This window comes from Chiroxiphia lanceolata, chromosome 7 (assembly GCF_009829145.1).
Source record: "Chiroxiphia lanceolata isolate bChiLan1 chromosome 7, bChiLan1.pri, whole genome shotgun sequence".
Classification (NCBI taxonomy): Eukaryota; Metazoa; Chordata; class Aves; order Passeriformes; family Pipridae; genus Chiroxiphia; species Chiroxiphia lanceolata.
Genome location: NC_045643.1, coordinates 31,830,896 through 31,851,607, shown reverse-complemented (window position 1 = coordinate 31,851,607; position 20,712 = coordinate 31,830,896). Strand labels below are relative to the sequence as shown.

The 20,712-nt window shown below is 37.3% G+C and overlaps 1 protein-coding gene across 1 annotated transcript in view; it reads left to right on the top strand.

The window, feature by feature from the left end:
* DPP10 (dipeptidyl peptidase like 10) overlaps positions 1-20,712 on the top strand; it is a 265,286-nt gene that overhangs the window by 34,679 nt on the left and 209,895 nt on the right. Inside the window, 1 exon segment of the mRNA XM_032693535.1 lies at positions 17,342-17,456. Coding sequence (XP_032549426.1) covers positions 17,342-17,456 — 115 coding nt within the window.

Here is a 20,712-nt window from a genome sequence, read left to right as displayed (position 1 = left end):
TAACCACGGGGTTCCCTTGCGTGGGTGTTAACAACCAGAGGAGCTGCAGAGGTAAAAGTCAGCCTTGCCTCTCTGCTGGAGTAGCTAAATCAATCTTACCAGATTTATAGGCATTATAACTTTGAAGACCATTAAAATGATGCCGAGATCTTACTTTTAAAGATTTTTTTTTTCTTTTGCATAAAATGTAGTTACTTGACCATGAATTAGCTTCACAACACAACATTGCTTGGAGATGAGAGGTTTTACTCAAATCTTATTTAATATTGTTCTCTTCAAAGAAAGCTCTATGTGCTTATATGCATTCAGAAATTTTAGAAGTTATTCTTATGACCACGAGCATTTGATAAAGCAGAGGGATTTGGCTTTACCTTTCAAGTTCTTAATGGTCACTGTAGATAATAGAACTACTTATACCTCTAGACAGTAAAACTCTAATGCATAGAAAATGAGACTTGTGGAAGGGAAAAGAGAGTTATATAGTGTCTGTAAAACTTGGGAAGGTAAAGATGAGAGGGAGTGAAGAGTTTTTGAAGAAATGGTGATAATATAAAGTCTCTTCTATCAGTGTAAGGGGTAACAAAACGAAGAGTAGGTGTAGAATAATGGGAGGGGGAATGAAATTTCAGGCAACTGCTATAGCAAATGTTCTCTGAATATAATTCCAGTTTTATCAAACAGAATAAAGGAAAATGATTTTCTGAAGGAATTGAGTGTTAGTGAAGATTTTAGTATTAAGGAGAAGTCTTAAAACCGTAGTGGCCGAGTTCAAATGATTTGAGTAGATATTCCTGCAGGCTGAACTTGGCTTGTGTATTGTAAAGCAGCAAGCTAGATGGTGTGACTCTAAGAATTGTTAAAAACTACTGGTAGTAATTGCACCGCAGCTGGTCATTTTTAACATCTCATTTTTGAAGGACTGAGTAGACCACAGTTGTGATTTTTCTCAGTCCTCCAGCTGGATGATTTCTATTTTATTTTTCTTTCTAGGCTTACTAGTATTTTCTAGGTACATTAATATGACTGTGGTAAATGCTTTGCTTCCATGAAGCTTTAGGCACCTAGATTTTCCAGTCTTACAAAATTCTGAATTTCTGAGTGTATGTGTTTTGTCTTCTAAGGTTTTTTTATTCACTTAAATTTTCCATTCTTTTGGTATAAAACCCCCATGATACCAGTTTGAATATAGACATAGATGGAAAGCTGAAAACTTGTAAACAAGGATGAAAAAAAAAAGTGGAAATGCGCTACATGGTCACATTTTGCAGCTCTTCATGTTGAGATAATCATGGTGTTTCTGTGATGGAAATTTTCCATACTCCATATATTTTATTTTCCTTTGACTTTGTATCATCTATGTCACCTGGTATGTTAAACTGCAGTCAGGCTCAGAGCCCCTTATAACTGATACGAGACTGTGGTGTAGGCAAATTTTGTGGAGTGAACTTTGTAGAAAGCAAAATGAACTGAAGGGGAAAAGAACACAGGTGATGTTTTGGCTGCTGCAAGTGCCTGTGTTTCTATGTGAGTTAGCACAAGCAAACCATTTTTTAGTGTTTTGTAGAATGTACCACCATTTATTGTACTTAATGAAATTTTACCCATCCTGTTATTATCAGTCTCAACTAGGTATAAAAATTGCTGTTGTAATCTCAGAAGACAGTGACCCATAAAAGGTGTATGATTGAAAATCAGATATATAATTGAAAATGTGATCATTGTTTCTTTAAATACACATTTATGTGTTAGTGCCATCTGGCAGTACCTAGATCTGCCCTTGATTTAGCTGACATTGCCTGGCTGATCAGGTACAGGCATCAGGATAGATGTGGGTCATGAAGACATTCTCCTCTGAGATAAGAGAGGCCTTATTATCGTTTATTTTTCTCGTAAGAATGAGGCTTTTGGAAACCCAGTCACAGAGGAAGGGATCACTGGGGAGGCAGAGCTGTACATGTACATGGTGGCTTCTGCTGTTTGAGGTGATTGAATTTCCACTTGCTTTTCCTCATACCTGTACATTCCTGTCTGATAAGGATTTCAGAAACTGTCTTCTACACTTGAGCCAGAATTAATTGTACCAATGATTTCTTCCATTTGCGTGCCTAATTACCTGATGAAGTCTGCAAATCAACCTCGCTGCAGTCAGAGCACAAATAATTGCACCTTCAATTTAGAGCACAAGAAGATGTGCATGGTCATGAGGGGAACAACTAAGTATTGCTTGTGGGCCCTTCCTGATAAAGTGGCTGTAGCTGAGGCATTGATTTAATTCTCCTTAGCCCTACAACAATAGCTTTATTTGTAATCTGAATAATATGTTTGTCTTTTCTTTGTAACCTTTGCATTAAGCAGTAATTACTGGGTGGCTGACAGAACTAGAATGGGTCTCATTTTTTTTAAAAGAGTTTATGCCCTGTTCTTGCTTGGTTTGCTTAAATATTTGAAGTTGCAACCTTAAAATAAATTATTAACAAAAACACCAAGGGTTTCTTTCATTCATTGCTCACTTGCAGGGTTACCTAAATATGCAACTAATAACCACAGGGAATGCATAGAAAACAGAAAATAAAGCATTCTTATTGCAGTGTCTTGCAGTGAATTGGCTACTGACATAGATCTATACAGAGGGGGTGGTACATTTCCTAATAGATAGCAAGTAGTATATAGGCAGCTTTTGGGTAAACTGCAATTTTTGATTGCTACTTTGGTAAAGGCACCCAGAAGAATTAATGTGTCTATTTTTAGTAGCTTCTCGTTTTAGAAGCTGGCATATGCAATTACTCTTGGTGTAGCTGTACATTGCAAAACTTTATCTTATTCTCTGGGATGTTTTCAGATGTCTAGTTTTTTTATTCAGTTTTTCCATTCTTACTTAAAGAACAATCCAGCATTCTGCTTGTAACTCATAACTGCACAGGATAACATTACTCAGGTAATAAAATTATCAAGTAATAATGTCCTATTTCAATTTTGTTGCAAAATCCTGTTTGCAGTATGATGTATAAATAAAATAATGTATGTATACTCTCCTTCTACGGGAAATATGGAATAATTACTATTAAGATCTGTTTTGCTAGGTCAGAAGAATGACTCTCATAAAATGGCCCCAGTTTACCACATTTCAGCTATGGTACATAAGAAGCCATTTTGATGTATTTTAATTAAGATTAATATCAGCAATGTAGATATGCAGTTCTTACTATACTGGATTAGAAACTTCAAAGGTTTTCGTATAGGATATATTGCTTCAATTTGTCTTGATACATCATGTTGAAACATCATGAAGTTAAAATATTGTGTTGTTTTGCAGATTATTCTGTTGTAGACAGGTAGTCTTGATGAACTGATGAGATTAATACTTTTATTTCACTTTTAAATGTGTGATAATCCATGCTTTTTTCCCTCAAAAACTTCCGTAGAAAACATTAAAGGAAATAGGACTCCAGGTTACTGATTGATTTGATTTTAAAAGCTGAGCTTTTTACTGACACTAGTTTTCATGAAAAAAAAAAATCAGTGTCCTGTCCCTATTTACTTCCAAGAAAGTCTAGATGAGAAGACTCTGCAAAGAAAAATGTCTTTGGGTCCTCTGTTGCTAAAAGATGTGATGGGGTTATTTGTGAGGCTTGTGACGACCAATTACACTAGGGACAGAAGGGAAGAGTTATTAATTTTTGAACAAGCTGGTCCATCAGACCAACTTGTGTCAGAGTCAGTTTTGTCAGAGCCACTTTTGGTTTGTTTTGCCCTTGGTTGGTTTTGAGGTTTTTTTACTATCTTCTGACTGGGGAAGTTAGAAAGGATGAAGTTCAGTCTCTGGGCTTTGTTTCTCCAGTCAGTGTGCTCCACAACAGCTACTTCAGTATTTTTATTTTCAATACCCTCTACCCAGCAGAGTCATGGGGATTTGGCTGTAGGTCTCCACACTCCTTGATTTGAGGAGTTGCTTCCTTCAAGGGCCACTGTAGTCAGAAAGTACGGGTGCAGCATGTAGCCAGCTGCTGACTTCATCACTTTGGGGTAGTTTTAATGTTATTCAAAATTTTGATCCTGTGGGAACAGCCAGAGCTGCCTAAAGTTGTAATCTCAAAAGTTGTAATATAGCTGCTTCCAGAAAATTTCATAAATTGTTTACACCAAGGAGACAGGGATATAAAAGATTATTCAGTTACTCAACAGGGAATAAGGAACATACAGTACTATGAGCTGTAGAAAACAGGAAGAAAACTCACAGGCATAGAATAAAAAAAAAAATGGAAAGAAGGAAATTTTCTTGTGAAAGTCAGGTATTGACTGCATTGACACATTTGATACAATTCTTTTTTGTGAATTAGCTAAAGAATAATTTTTTTCAGGTTTCCACCCATTTGAAAAGACATTTGCCGATCATTACCACTTGTCTGTGATAAAATCCACACTTCTGTTCTTTGGGTGGTTTGTTTGCTTTAGTTTGTTTGCTTGGTTTTTTTTTTCCTGTGTTTGCTCTGAAAGTAGTTTGTATTTTATGAACATTCAAGATTACCGGTGAACCCATTTTTGCGTGGCATGAATCTGGAAAACTCCTTTTGTAATTTATTAAATAAGTTATTTAGATTATTTGTTATTCAAGTTATTTGTCCCTGTAGGCCTGGATTTTGACTTCTAGTAGCTTGTTTTAGGGGACAGACTGAGTATGTTCATTCACTCTTGTTAAAAAACAAGCAAGTATTTAGAAAAAGGAAATGAAAGGTGACACTTTTTTAATTTTTAATCTGGAGAATCATGGAGTATTGCAAGAATTCTTTTCCTTTAAGGCCCACAGTACATCTCTTGAAGTGTATATAAGAAAACCACAGTATTATAGCCCGTCTGGTAGTCCAACACCTTCATTTGAGTAAAATATTTTCCTCTGCCTCCAGATATTTCAGTAGGAGTTGTTGAAGTGGATCTAGAGGAATTATTTGGCTCTTATATTAAGTCTCAAAGCCAAGCAGAGATTTTGAGCTGAGTATCTGTTGTGAGTACTGGATCTGTAGACAACAAATTACCTTCAGTGCATTAATGGAAAATTCAGTGACAGGGCTGTTTTTGTGCATTGCAGAGATATCCTTTATTTAAAGAAAATAGTAAATTAGACGCGAGAAATAACTATTGTTATTTCATACTGCATGAAAATACAGTACCTAATCCCCATCTGACAAAGGCTTTGGGCACCTTTCTCTAAGCTTCACTAATACAGTTTATTGCTCTTCTGTGTTCTTTATGCAGCCGCGCTAAACACAGAGCTATGCATAAAGTAGAAACTCCATGTGGAGTGACAGAATGTCTTCTTGTGGGTCATCCTCTGTTTTTTCCTCTCCATCTTGCTTTATTTCTATTAACTGCACAAATACCAGATCTAGGCACCTTCTCTGCTTAGTTCTCTATGTCCCTTGCAGGGCTGGAACTTCCCAGCTGCCACAGGAGCTTTTTCTGAGAGTCGGAAGGTCACAACGGATTATTTATCCCTATAATCAAAGGTTCATTTGAGTTGTTTCTCAGAATGTCTAAGCTTTTCTAGAGCAGGCCTTAGCGTATCTATGCATTTCTTTGGTTTTCAATAAAAACAACATCTGGAAAAGCTAGTCAGTAGGAGCATCTTGACTCAATCCGTGCTCAGTTTCAGAGAGACTTCAGTTTCCTGCTGTACTGAGGGCAGCTACAATGTAATGTCACTGAAAGGAAAAAAAAAGATAAAGTGGTGGTGCAATTATTAAATGTAGGTGCAGGAGAGCGTTGTGAGAACAGGACATACATGCTTGTGGTGAATTGACTTGTCCAACAGCTCAGTATCATGAAGTCAGTTGCTCATTCTGCTTGCTTGTGGGACCAGGGTGGAAACAGGAAGAGAGAACTTGTAGGTCCAGATGAAGACAGTTGGATAAGTGGAGGAAAGACAAAATAAAACAAGTGATGCAAAGGAAATCACTGACTGCCTCCCAGGCAACTAGTGATAGAAGAAGAGGACAGAGTCTTAAGTTGCACCAGGGAAGGTTTAGTTTGGACATTAGGAAGAATTTCTTCACAGAAAGGGTGATCAGATATTTGAATGGGCTACCCAGGGAGGTGGTGGAGTCACCGTCCCTGAAGGTGTTTAAGGAAATGGCACTCAGTGCCATGGTCTGGTTGACAAAGTGGTGTTTGGTCATGGGTTGGATTCCATGGTCTGAGAGATCTTTTCTAACCTAATGGATTCTGTGATTCCCACAGCCAGCCCCATGCCCAGCCAGTCTCTGAGCAATGGCCACTTGGAAGACTGTGTCACCCCCCAGTTTCTGTCCTACCCCTTCAGCCTATCTGTTGAAGTTTGCCCTAGGCTTTCTGCTGATGGACATGCACACGTGGCAGAACTGTCTTAGCACCTGGAGAAGAAGGCAGGACTTTGTCCCACCATGAGTCATTTGCATTTTCTCTAGACCAGTCAAGAGGTTGGTTGGTTGGGTGGTTCACAACCACCTTGTTGGGTGGTTCACATTTCCCCATGAAACCTAATGGATAAAGAGCCTTTGGAGTGTTGTGTGTAGATAGGGTTGACCACTAGGTAAGAAGAATTTGCAGGGGAGAAAAGCTGGATTTTTACATTATCTAGAAGTATACTGAAAAAAATCAATGAATCCTGTAAAATAGCCAAGAAATTCCTGATAAAGTGGTTTGGGTTTTTTTTGGTGGGTTCTTGTTTGTTTGTTTTCAGGTTTATTTATTTATTTATTTATTTTATTTTATTTTTAGTTTTTTTTTTTTTTAGGTTTTTTTTCCCCCTCCTCGTACTGCATTTGCTTTTTAATTGAGTGGAAGATATATAAAGAGATGATTGTTTGACCTGTTGTCTTTCCAGAAATGCTTTTTTGTAAACTCTGTGTGTATGTATGTGCGTGTGAAAAATGTAATGTTTTTAAGTGAAATGTCGTCATGGTTCCACTGGGTTATTACGTATATTAATTCTATATAACATAGTACATTGTATTAAATCTAAAAATTTCCTGATCACCTCCCTGGTCTTTTTTCCCTAAAAAATGCAGGAGTAAGTCTTATCTTTACTTCTGATAATAGAATCATAGTACTGCTCTGCTTTAAATAAAATTCCATTTTTTGGAAAAGCAGGTAACTTAATCATGAAGTGGTCTGTGAAAAACCAGACAATAAATTTCTAAACAGAGTCCAGTGATACTGGCGAAGTAATGTTGTTTGCTACAGTTTCGTTCACAAATATTTGCATGAAGAGATGCTGGTTTACCATTCTCACACAACCTTGGAAAAATCCTCTAACTTTCTACTACCTCAGATCCCTCTAAACACAGAGATTACAGTGTTCCCTTTTCTGGTACTGACACTCTTTGGTTTATTTACACTTCAATTTATTTCTAGAAGTGTTGCCTTGAATAATGTTTAACTGTATATATATTCAGTGATATGTGTATATGTGTACATACGTATGTGCACACAGAATCTTATTAAGGCAAATTTGAATTTAAATTACTTGTTCTATTTGTAAGTAACTTCTATGTAAATCTGAAAACAAATAGAAAAATATTGATGTAAATTTGCAAAAATAACCTTAAAAATGTGTTCCATGTTTTGACAACTCCTGATTTAATCTCAGTCATGTAAAAAAAAAGTTTTTGCAATTCCATTTTTCGGGACTCTTAAATGGCATAGAATTAAGTGTGGGTACAAATACCTGAACACAAATTTTGTGCTTTTTTTTTATCAAAGGGCAATTTTGTTTTTTTCTAACCTAACAGTGCTCTTACTTGAAAGTCATGCACCAGTGCAGAGCTCAGTTTCATACCACTAAATATATGGACACTGTGTTCAATTTAAATTGTAGAATTATGTGGCATAAACTTGAGTATGACTTCTGTGACATTACTGCAGTTTAGTAACCTTCCCTGTTTATCTAACCTTCAGTGAAGTGTGATATTGTGTTATCAAGCAGATCTGGACATTAATGGCAAAACTGATGATAGCAGTTTTAAAAGTCATCTCTTATGGGACCTTGCAAATATATTGAGAAATAAAAATACATTTTAAAAATTTTTTTAAGCAATCAGGTATACTTTGTATCACTCTGTTTCTGAGTAATGAAAAGGACAAATTCCATCAAACAATGTTGTTATATCTGTAGAAAAATCTGTGAGTATGCAACACGTATAGCCTGTATTCATGTATTTTTTATGTGTTTTTTTTTTTTAAATATAGTATTTTACTTAGTTGGGAGGTTTTTCTTCAAGATAATAAGAATGGAAGAAATATGTTAGTATCTTGTGACATTTCATTAAAGTTAGGATCAGTAAGACTATGTGAAAATACCCTTTTGACCATAAATGACTGTACCATATTTATATAGACTTCTGTTACATCATAGTAAGCTGAGTTAAATCATGTTTTTGTCTGCTGCTCTGTCATCTTTTTCTGTCCTTGGCATTACTTGCTTTAGTAAAATACTTTAAGAATTTTCTTTCATTATGACAAATGAATTGTTGATTTCCTCTAAATGCTAACAATGTGTGGGCTTACTGGAAATGAGCCGCTTGCTGTATTTCTATGTAATCCTACAGGCAGAGATACCTTTTCATAATCAGACAAAAATCTCACTAGCTTCAAGATGAGACTTTTGTGAGGAAAAGAAGAAGTAGCATGGTGGTAATACTGGAGCTTTGGTCTGATGAGAACCTGAAGTCACAGCAGAGCCTTCAGTGAGCCTGAAACCCTCAAAAGGGTGTGTGACTCCTCTTGACAACCAACTGTGTGGAGATGAGATTTGCAGGGGAGGTTGGAAGGGTGTTGTAAATAGGTTGGTTTAATAAAGCAGCAGTTCATTAGCTGTTATTCTGTTACATGCAGGAATCCCTATTGGTAGGGATTCTGTAGTTTTCGTGTATCTACATCTTGTCATAACTTTGTTATTCTCCTTAACTCTCCAAGTGTTTTGTGCTGGGCTGGAAAAAGAATACAGTATTTTTATTTCTGAAACTTTGTTAGAAACAAACTATAAAAGATTGTGAATACAGGATGAAAAGGGATAATAACTTTGAAATCCTGAGGCTCAATAACATTGCCTCTAATGCTGCAGTAACTCTATATTGCATTATAGCTCTTCGTAGAAGTGTGTTGCATTCAACTCAGCTCCCAAAAGCCAGAGGAATTCCCTTGCCTTCTGTAGCTTTTTTCTACATTGTGACTGTTCTTTTTAGTTCAAATACAAACCAGTTCTGTCATCCATTGTTATTTTATCCAAATCTCTCTCTGCCCCAGCTATTCAACAGTCCTTATAGCAGTATTTTCCATGACCTGCATTTTCCGTATTTCCTTTGCTTCCCCCTTCTTGTTTTTCTGTACTGAAATTCTGTACTGCTGTGTTAGTTAAAAAAAGCAGAGGGCCACAGATTTTCACTTGTGAATGTGCCACGCTGTTTTGATCAGTTGTGCTGACCCATCTCTCTGCTTTTGTATGTATTGCATGCATCAGTAATGACCAAAATTTTAAACTCATCTGCTGTGATTAGACCTTGGACAAGGGTTTTGGCAGAATGCTTTAGAAGTTATGCTTTTACTTGTTTGTCTAATGTAATAGCCAGCTCATTGTGTTTGAGCAAATGTTACAAGGTACACTGAAAAATGAATGGGAAGATGTGGAATGTATTCTTAATGCTGGCTGTGATGCATTAAATAGATTCCATAAATGTTTCTGATCTTTTTTTGTGAGCAGTTGGAACTAAGGTTGTTGACAAAGCTGTTCCAAAATGCCCCAAATTACCAAAACTCAGTTCATGAATAGGCACTTGCAGGTCCAGGGAAAATCTCTCTCTCTTTAGAACAAAAATGACCAAGCTGAAAGAAAGCACAAAATGTTTTGCAGGGTTAATAACCAGTGTGAGTGATTGACACTTCTCAGAATGACTTATATGTGCACATTTATTCTTTATTTTTGCTTAGAAGAGGTGAGTTTTGGTTTGTTTTAGTTGTTTTGGTCTAGGTTTGTTTTCAGGTTGGCTCTGCAAAAGGAGGGCTTTGTCTTACCAGCACAGCCCAAAAAATAAAAATATGAAGACAGATTGTTCCCATATCCAAATCCTGCACCTGTTCTGGGCAGGGTAATTACTAACAAACTGTTCTCTTTCTAAAATACCAATTATCCACAGAGCTGATAGAGTCCTGCATTCCTCTTAAAGTGGCATTTTACAATGACTCTGAAAAGAAATGCCAATGTTTTCATGAATAAAGATATTGACCGGGGAAAGTAATTGTGTGGCCATAATCATTCAGATAAGAACTGGAGCAACAGGATCTTATAACACAGGAAACTGTAAAGGGAACATGAGGGATGAAAATGATAGGTACTTATGCAAATGTATTATAACTATTCTGTGCCACTTTGTGGATCTGTCTTTTAGTCTCTCTTGCCATCTAGGCCATGTGATTAGTCAAAAACAGCTGGAAAAAAATGGACACAATCATTTGATCACAAAATCAGAATGCTTGCTGGGGTAATTTCCCTTCAAATAGCACACTGCACACCCAGGGCAGATATTATTTAATATCACCAGCTCTATAAAGAGTTTTGTAAAGACTGCAATATTTCTGTTATAAGTCTCTTGAGTCTGTCTTTTAAAACACCTGAAATGCAACATGAAACTATTTGTCTTTTTTCGTTTATCACCTTCTCTTCATGTTTGGGAAATGCAAATGGTAAGAGTTTAATGATGTAGATGCTGGAGGAGTCATTAAGTGATACTGTTGTGATATATCTAAGCTACAGAGAGACTCATTCTCATTCCTACTGCAAAGCAAATTACATTTGCTTTTCCTCTCTAATGCATTTTGCCCCTGAAATTCTTGCCAAAATAAGGGGAGGCTGTGATTCTTAGTGCTTTCCTCTGTAGGCTTTGTCCTGGTGACAGTACAGCAAGAGTATATTAAAAAACCAAAAGACAGAAGAAAGCAGATTATTCAGTCAAGGCTTCAGAAGATGCTATGCTGGCAGAAACTGCTACAGGCCATAGGTCTTCTAGCTGAGATACTTCGTCTGCCTTCCATGCCTCAACACAAAACCAGGCAACCACCAGACACTGCTGCAGCTCAGTGCGGGTGGATTTTCCGTTCCAAATACCCACAGTCTAAGAGCAAACAGCAATGTGCATCTGCACACCTGTACCACCAAACACTTCAGCCTGGTAAAGTTCACTCCAGACTGCAGAAACAAGGGCAGAATCTCTGCTTTCACTTTGAGCTGTACCCAGCTCTACACACAAACTGGTTGAATTCTCGTTCTTAATTTTTATAGAAAAATGCATATTTTCTATATTTGACTCATCTCACCATTTATTACCTGAGTCAATCGCAGCACGGGCAGGTAGTTCTAGGGGAAAAAGCAGTTTACTTAAAGCCAGCTCCCAGGGTTAGCTTGTCTCTGAAAGTCTCCCAATAGAGATGCTGGATTTTCACTAACCTGCATCTTCTAGAAAAGCCTAGCAGAGGCACTCTGTAGTCCCCAGGCCAATGCCCTTCCATGTGCCTGCTTCTACCAGGCAGTCTCTACTCCTTCTGTCATTATTTCCATTGTAGAATTGTATGGTGCTTTACACAAATAGTTTTTCAAGAAATCAGGAAAATGCTATTAAGATAATTCAAAAACATGACTTAGTAATGCAGCAGGTTGCGCCAATATTTTCCGACCTTTTGTTGTCTTACAACAACCTTAGTTGTACATATTTGCTAGAAAAAATCTGTCTTAAAGACTTTTTATCCTCATTGATTAACAATAAAACTGTACAAGTCAATAAGTTTTAGGAAGGAAGCTGTGATTTTTTTTTTTCTGGTTATGCTGTTTACAAGAAAGACTGTAAGTTTATTCAGGTAAAAATATGGAAATATTTGAGGGGTTTTGTGTTTCTTTAAGATACTTAAGATCTCTTAATTTTAAGAGTTTCTTTTTCCCAAATTGATATCCCCAATATAAGTTAAAATATGCATTTGCTTTTCTATGTCAAGGGATAAAAAATATTTCCAAATGAAATACATTTAATGGAACATAGTTTCACATTGTTGCTCTTATTGTAATAGGAACTTGGGTCATATCTTCTTGTTACAGTCACACAACTATTATGGAGGTATTTTTGTAGGTTTTTTTTTTTTTTTGAGGTGAAACATCCACGTTTCATGACTTGCATTTCATTCAAAAATAGAGAACAACAACTCAGAACTGCTGAATGAGATTACAGCCTTCTACCACAGGGTTACAGTGGGATCGAGGGCACTCTCTGCAGATTCGCTGATGACACCAAGCTGTGTGGTGTGGTCAACACCCTGGAGGGCAGGGATGCCATCCAGATGGATCCCAAGAGGCTTGAGAGATGGGCATACGAGAACCTCATGAAGTTCAAAAATGCCACGGGCAAGGTCTTGCACATGGGTTGTAGCAATTCCAAGCACGAATAAGGCTGAGTGGAGGGTAGAGCAACCTTGAGGAGAAGGACTTTGGGGTGCTGGTGGATGAAAAGCTCAGTGTGACTTGGCAATGTGCTCTTGCAGCCCAGAAATCCAGTTGTATCCTGGGCTGCATCCAGAGCTGTGTGGGCAGGTCAAAGGAAGTGATTCTACCCCTCTACTCAGCTCTCAAGACCCCACCTGGAGTGCTGCATCCTGCTCTGGGACCTCCAGTGTAAGAAGGACCTGCACCTGTTGGAGGGAGTCCAGAGGAAGCCACAAATATGCTCAGAGGGCTGCAGCATCTTTCCTGTGACAAGAGGCTGAGAGACTTGGGATTGTTCAGCCCAGAGAATCAAAGGCTCTGGGCTTAGAGCACCTTCCAGTACCTAAAGGGGCTACAAGAGAGCTGGAGAGGGCCTGTTTGCAAGGGCATGGAGTGACAGAACAAGCGAGAGAGCTGGAGAGGGCCTGTTTGCAAGGGCATGGAGTGACAGAACAAGCGAGAATGGCTTTAAACTGAAGGGGGACATGTTTACATTAGACATAAGGAAGAAATTCTTCACTGTGTCAGTGGAGGCACTGGAACAGGTAGCCAAGAAAAGCTGTGGATTTCCTGGCAGTGTTCAAGACCAGGCTGGATGGGGCTTTAAGTAAGCTACCTTGTCTGGTGGAAGGTGCTCATGGTGGGGAGGTTGGAATGAGATTATCTTTAAGGTCCCTTCCAACCCAAACCATTTTATGATTCTATACCCTAGACTGTGATATTCAAAGCCGTATCTTGCTAGTGCTTAAAAGATTTTTATGCTTGTAGTGAGTCAGTTCCTCATCAGTCTGTAAATTCTATTTGGAGAGGGAGGATATATTTGGAAATCAGCCTAGAAAAGGAGAGAGAAAAATGCTTCAGCATATTTGACTTATATTTACTTTGTGTGTTTGCTGGGTGTATTTTTTTCAGCATTTCCTACTGAAATACCTTGTTTTGCAGTGGTTAGTGGGATTTAACATAGAGGGATGCTGAAGGGTTGAGATGACTCATGCTTTCCTTTGACAGCCTCAACCTTTCATCCCTCTCACATTCAGTCAAGGTTTTTGTTTTAGTTTTTCATTTGGTTACTACTGCAGAGTTTGAAACCTCTGTAAGGTTATATCATACATGTAGTATATGGTTTTTAAGACCAGTCTTTTCCTTTAGGGGTCTTTTCAATAGATATTAGGTGGCGACAATCACAAAGCAGAAACTTTTGGCTCTGAGGCTACAATGTCTATTTGGCTATATGTGCTGAGTCCCCTCATGTTGGTGAATAAAAGCTCTTGGTAAATGTGGTCTTTAGCATTTGGCAGGAGTAGGCATTAGGTTCTCTAACATTGGTGTACAGTTCTTTGTGCATGCAATATTTAATTTTTCTCTTTGTGACTGTGTTTTACTAAGGTATTAGTCAGAAATTACATTCAGAAATATATATTACTAAAGGATTATTTTTGGCAACAAGGCAATTAAATGGTTTGTGAAAAAGCTACTTTAAATAATGAGAAAACTTGCAATTGCTTTATGCTTTGAGCAACCATTTTCTGATTCATTAGAGTTAGATTGTAAAATCTATAATAATATAACAGTGTTATATATAAACCACCATATTCAAGAGTTGATGTTTTTCAAACCACATTAATAGAAGAGCCTGTTTAGCAGGTTAGATCTGTAAATCTCCATCTGTGTATTCAGTTGTTATGTGGCAGTTTGCAGTTACAGGGAACCTGTGATGTCAAAACCTTCTCATTGTGTGGCTCTCTGTGATGTTTCGTTTTGAATGCCTCTATCTTCTAATCACTCTCAAAAAGGACAGCTTCTGTCTTGCCACAGTCCAAACATCTATTTATCTGCCTTTTGCTTATGATAATTTTTAAAGGCAGTGTAAGTCTGAAACTATTTTATTGTTGAAGAACAGCAGCTTACTCTATTTTAAAACTTTGTAGGTCACAGTCCAAGAGTTGAATTCGTTAACATCAAAAAAATTGATTGCAGATGTCCTTCATACTAATTGTATTATGAATTCACCTCATTATAATAATTTTTCTAATATTTCATCAAATATATATGTTTGTGTACAATAACTTTCTAAATGTCTTACAAGAATGTTGTCACTCAATATTAAAACAACATCATGAGCTTTGATAAATTCTAATATAATAACTTGATACAACTCATGCATTTTATCCAAATATTGAAATAAAGTACTTTATTCTTAATGGAAGTTGAGTTCTTTGTATGCCAGTCTCCAAGATTTCAGCTATCTGGAAGCTCTCTTCTTTCTCACTGTGGGTACCTGTAAGCTTTGTATGCTCAATACTTGATTCAACTGTTTGCTATTCTCGTTGCAAAAATTTGTACAAGTATTTAGAATGAAGACTTATTTTTAGAAATTGAACAATATTCATGTCTGCAGAGAAGAACGTCTTGAATAATGAGGACTTGGTACAGTTTTTAGAGGCTTTGGTACATTCATCAAGTTGTCCAGCTTCTGTCATTTTAAGCCAATCCTTTGGAATAGGGTTTCATGATGCTCAGAGAGAAACTACTGTTTTCTCACCACCACTTGGTTTTATGAGCTGCTAGTTCTTTTATCTGTCAAATGTCATAGAAATAAGGCTAATACTGTTATGTTTAGAGTAAGTTTGTGTTTTCTAGAGTGTGCTATTAACATTAAAATAATTCTTAAGGTAAAATAATAGCTTGGGTATGAATTTAAATGCAGGACACAGAAGTTCTGTATTTTTATGAAAATGCTGTGGATCATTGCAATGTCAGTGTGGTCAGGGCTGTCCAGAAAGGATTAAACCATGCAATCCTCATATCCTTGGGATCACCAAAGAGGCTCATGAAGCCATCATGCAGGCCTTGAAAACCTGGTCTTTAAGGCTAGTCAGGAAGCTGCTGTGGTAATTTATATTTCACAGGGTGGGAGGGAATCTGAAGGAGCTGAAGAAAATGAGGGGAGCAGGCAGGCTGGCATGGGGCTGGGAAACAGGGGCAATGGGATGGAGAATGAAGACGAATGCCAGGAGTTCTTTCTTACACCATTTTTTCCCCTGTGAGCCAAGGACAGGAGTCCTGATCTTCAGTTAAAAACCCTCTGGTATCAAAGATGTGTTGTTGGTCATGGTAATCAGGTTCTTCTGCACAGTGATTCCCGGGAAAGCTGCACAGAATTCAGTGTGGGAGGGACTGGCCTTCGTGTGCTTATGTTTCCTGGAAAAGAGGACCAGGGAGAGAAAGTGTCTTTTACAGGCAGAAATGAATGTCTGAGTGGCTAAAAAAAATATTAAAAAGTTAAAGACACTGTTGGAGCTGCTGTTGTGGGTGATGTGTGGTGTTGAGGTTGTGTGTGTCAACTAAGAAGTCACAAGAACATTGCCTCTTTCTGTTAAGACTTCTCCATTTCACATTCATTATAATTCAGAAAAGCAAAATGAAATAATGCATATGTGAAAAAGTTTGAACATGCGTTTGGAAGCTTATAAAACAGAACAAGGAGGTGCTTTCCTGCAACTTAGTCCTCCCCATAGAATAAGCTGGCTGAGGTGGCTGTCCTCGTCCCTCTGCCCTTTTGCCCAGTGGAAAAAATGAAAGAACATTCTCGGTGTGTATCACAGGATTAACAAAACCAGTATTGAGGATCAAATAGGAGAGACTCCACATAATCTCTCATCTTTCGTGGCAGTCATTCCCTGTGCATTCAGTGGAGAGGCGGCCTCACAGAGCTCTGCTGGTGCACGTCCTGGCAGTGGGAGGGGTAGAGAAGCTTTTACATGCTGTTGTGAACTAAAGGGCAAGCGTGAACTAAAGCCATGTTTTTACCCCACCTGGTATTTAGTTGGAGCTTAGTGGGAGCTTGTGTTGATTATAGAGTGCTTGTATAAATACCTCACCTTTGTAAGTAGGACGAAGTAGGATCTTCTCACAAGTTCCTCCCAGAGGTTTTTTTTTCACAATCTTATGATAGCATTTAGTTTTGTGATACTAAAGGTACGAGTAATTGTAGCAAAGAAACATTTATGCTTTTGAGATATAGGTAGAAAAAATATTGTTTTCTGTGAGGGAAAGTTAGGGTTGTAAGAAACAATTGTACTATTTTTGTCATTCTGTTGTTAGATGTTTACATGCTATTTGGTCTTGAACTGTACCATGAACACAGACAATGCATTGCTATTACTGACAAACCTAAATGGAGCTTGGTAGGAGGTAAACGTGTAACCACACAGGATGTAGGTTTAAGTGCACTAGTAGTGAAAGAAGCATCCATTTAACATTTGTTATAAACTACTGTTGTTTTTTTATAACTAATAGGGGAGCAGTTAACAATTGATTTACTGTATAGGGAAAAAGAGCTTGTAGCTTCAGATGGAATACTTGCAGCCTCAGGCAGTTTTGTTAATGTTTTCTATTACAAATAAGTTTAATAGTGTACATTAAAAAGGATGTGTATTTAAACCTTTATGGTCCATACCGTGTTAGGTAGAATTACAGTAAATTGCTACATTTCATTTCTGTAATTATCTTATAAACTGCTAGGGATACTGTCCTGAAGTTTATGTTCAGCACATTTTTACACAGGTTGTATTTTGGACAGCTTGCATCAGGTGATTTGATTTTCTCTTGGGGTATAAAACTACATATTTATATATTAAAAAAAAGAGAGGGATCTATTAAAAAGCATAAGAGTTACGCACCTTTGGATGACTCTGTGTACAGTGGACAAGGGAGGGATCATGAGCACCTCCCGTGCTGTGATTATGAGTATGCACTTAGCAATTTTCCTATCACTAATAGTTCTAGAAATGTATGTTTGTGAAACATGGTCTTTTCCTTTTATTTTATTTTTTTCCATTCCTGTAGGAACTTGGAAGTAACAGCCCTCCGCAGAGGAACTGGAAGGGAATTGCTATTGCGCTCCTGGTGATTCTAGTTGTTTGTTCACTCATCACTATGTCAGTCATTCTTTTAACCCCAGGTAACCTACTTCTTTATTTTATCTTATTAAAGGTGTATGATTCATAATGCAGTCATGAAAAGTGACATATAATTGTTAAAGTATCTCTTGCCCTTGAGCATTTTTAACTTGTGGCTACTACAAATTTTGTGCCTGTGGGGACTCAACAGTTACTGGAGGCCTTGTGGAGCAGAAGCACTTGGGTTTGGCAGTAGGTCCTTAGGATTGTGTCAGCCTTGGGATGGCTACAAGCTATCCTCATTAGCTCCAGCAGATGTGAGCTGACTTTAAGATTTTGTCACTTGGGCTGTAGTTTCAGAGTCACAGATGAGCTAAGAGAAAGCTGCATGTCATGAGAAACAAATTCCCAGAATGAAACTTCTCGCTGATCAGAATGTGCATCTTTCATATGTACATGCACAGACTTCTCCCTTTCCTTTCTCTCAAAAACAAATAGGAGAAATTAATGGTTCAGTCACAGAAAAAAAAAAAAGGGAGAGCACAAGTATTAGACTAAAAGAACAATTAGACCTTTTTTTTTTTTTTTTCGGTTCTAGTATGATTTGAGTTATTTTTCCAAAGACTTTTTTTTTAGCACTGGGTCAACAACCATTTAACTATATCATAGAACCTGAGAAGGAAACGCTGCACAAGTTTTAAAGAAAAAAATATCTTTGAATTCTTTTGTCAGTTTTAAAGTTACAACATAAAGTACCTGATTTGCGTGGCATGCCTAGAAGGTAAATATTGTTCTGCATATATTCTGCCGTTGAAGTGCCCCAATTGTGTAAACCAAAGGGTTATTAAAGTACTTTTTAGTTAAATAATGGTTCCAGACTATTTGGTCACTGGATGAAATCATCAAGGGATGCTGGCTGTGTCTGTCCATGAACAAGTATAGCAGTAGACCACTACTGCTTGAAAGGAAGGTGATGAGACTGAATGCAAAAGGATCAAAAAACTTTACTTGTTAGAGGGAATGACACAGCTGGAGGCAGTACGTAGGAATACTATGGACTATTCTGCTTCTTCTGTTTTGTGTAAATATCTGTTACATATGCCTGGTGCTGTCCAAAGTTACTGTCTATTTCCATGTTGAACACTTGAGAAAAATAAAAGCAAAGTTGTGCTGCTGTAGTCTCAGTGTATAGGAGTTTCTTCAGGGAATAACAGGAAAGAGATTTTGAGAGCAAATGGTAGTGTCTCCTGGTACACTTTAAGACAGAAGACTGTTTTCTGCTTCAAGGAGAGGTAGCTTTTTTGGAAGACTTGCAAAAAATCAAATGTTATGCTGGAATCTACAATAATAAAGATCAGTTGTGGCTCTTATATCTGTAGAGAATTATTAATGATGTAAAAAACATAAACTGAAGTCTTCAAAGGCACTCGTGGAAAAAGAATAAACAACCTAGGGAAATGTTAACTTTTTGTTTAAAATATGTTAAAAATGCTCAGCAAATTACAACACCTCCAAGGCTGTTTCAAAATCCAGAGAGCTTGCTTGTAAGCTTGCATAAGCTGGGACCTACATTTCATTTCAAGCCATGCGAGTGAAAACTAGTTCTGTCAGCTCAGATGCTCTGAGATATCCCATAGAGACTGTAAAGCTTGATATAAATAAAAACCTTTTTCCCACAATGGTCTAGGTCCATAAAACTGGGCTTTATTGCCGGTTGGAAATGCTTGCCAAAGAAAGATTTGGAGGCACACTGTAGGACAGCTACTTTCCCTGTTTTGACCCTAATCAGTGCTGTTCCCCCTTCACTTTCATTATTAATTAATATATTTTTGGAAGAAAATATTTTGATACTCTACTGGTCTGCTGGCAGGTACTAAGCATTGTAGCCAAACCTATTTTGTCATGAATATATGTAAGATCACTTTGGGATGTTTGCATTTGGGGGGAGGAGAAAGTTGGAGCCCATTAAAGATCTGGCTATTGCGAGGTGCTCAGTTCTAAGGTACCACTAATCTGTTACATAAATACTTAGGTTAGCAAATTCTTCTCATAAAATATAATAGGTCTGAATTTAGATCTTCAGTGAAATAGGGGGAATTATGTCCTGTGTTACCTTCAGAGTGCATTGCTTATTATTTCTAATACCATTTTGAGCATCAGAGAGTTCTTTCCCTATTTAGTTCTGCCTGTATGGATGGGTGCTTTTTAGATTTCATGTAAATTCCCCTAAACACTGTACATCGTACTGCTTCTTTTTATGGAGATGATAATCATTTCAGATCGTTGTTGCTCAGAAGCCTGATTGTTTCATTTGTATTTTTTTTGAGGCAAAAGTGTGTTTACTGATATGCCAAATTCAACTCTTTTGCCTACAGTTATTTATACATTGTTTTGTCCACAATATAAGAAACTCTTATGTCTGTGTACACTCACAGCTGTCATTGCAGTTCTCTCAAACTTTGAGCAACAGCTTTCCTGCCTTTTTTTAGTAGAGAGATCAATGCTTCCATATGGGATAGCAAGTTTTTAAAAGAAAGTGTAAGTTTTTTAAGCAAAAGGCTTCAAAGAGGCTCTAGCTTCCAGTAAATATGGAATTGGTACTAAAACTAAAAGAAAATTCTTTCTTTTTTGTTGTCGTTGATTTTTTTTGGGGTTTTTTTTTAGTATTTTTTTATTACATGAAATAGAACTTGAATATACAACAAGAAGCAGGAACTATGTTGAAATAAGAGATGTATTTTGACATACTTATAGCTTCTGTTCAAGTCTGAAGCATCTGTGTTGTAATTATAGTTGTGGTTTTAGTAAATTGTACCGACAGTATTAGTAATATTTTGGTACCTTTTATCTTGCTTTTAATCTATAATAATACTCAGAATCTTTATAAATATCTTAGCGTTCTCAACAAAGATATGGAAAATTGGAAGGCCAAACCATTCAGTGATGTAAGACATCAGTGGCAGAATCTGAATGAGTGCCCAGTCCAATAACCACTTGTTGGGGCTCAACAAGTGAATCTCTATGGAATAACGAGTGCATTAAATAAACCCCATTGCACCCATCAAGTAGAAATTGCTACACTGCTTCGTACTTGGGAGTAGAAGGCAAATATCCCTGCTAGTTTTCTTCAAAATTAAATAAATGCTAGGCTAAAGAAAGTGCATGAAGATACAACAGAATGAGGTTATTGTTGTTAAAGCAAGGAACTGGAGTGTGGAAAAACTTGGGAGTTTCAGAGTAGGAGCCTGTTTGTCCTCTGGGGCAACTTAATTATGAATCTAGTTATTTTTATATAATATTTGGAGTTGATTGCTTCAG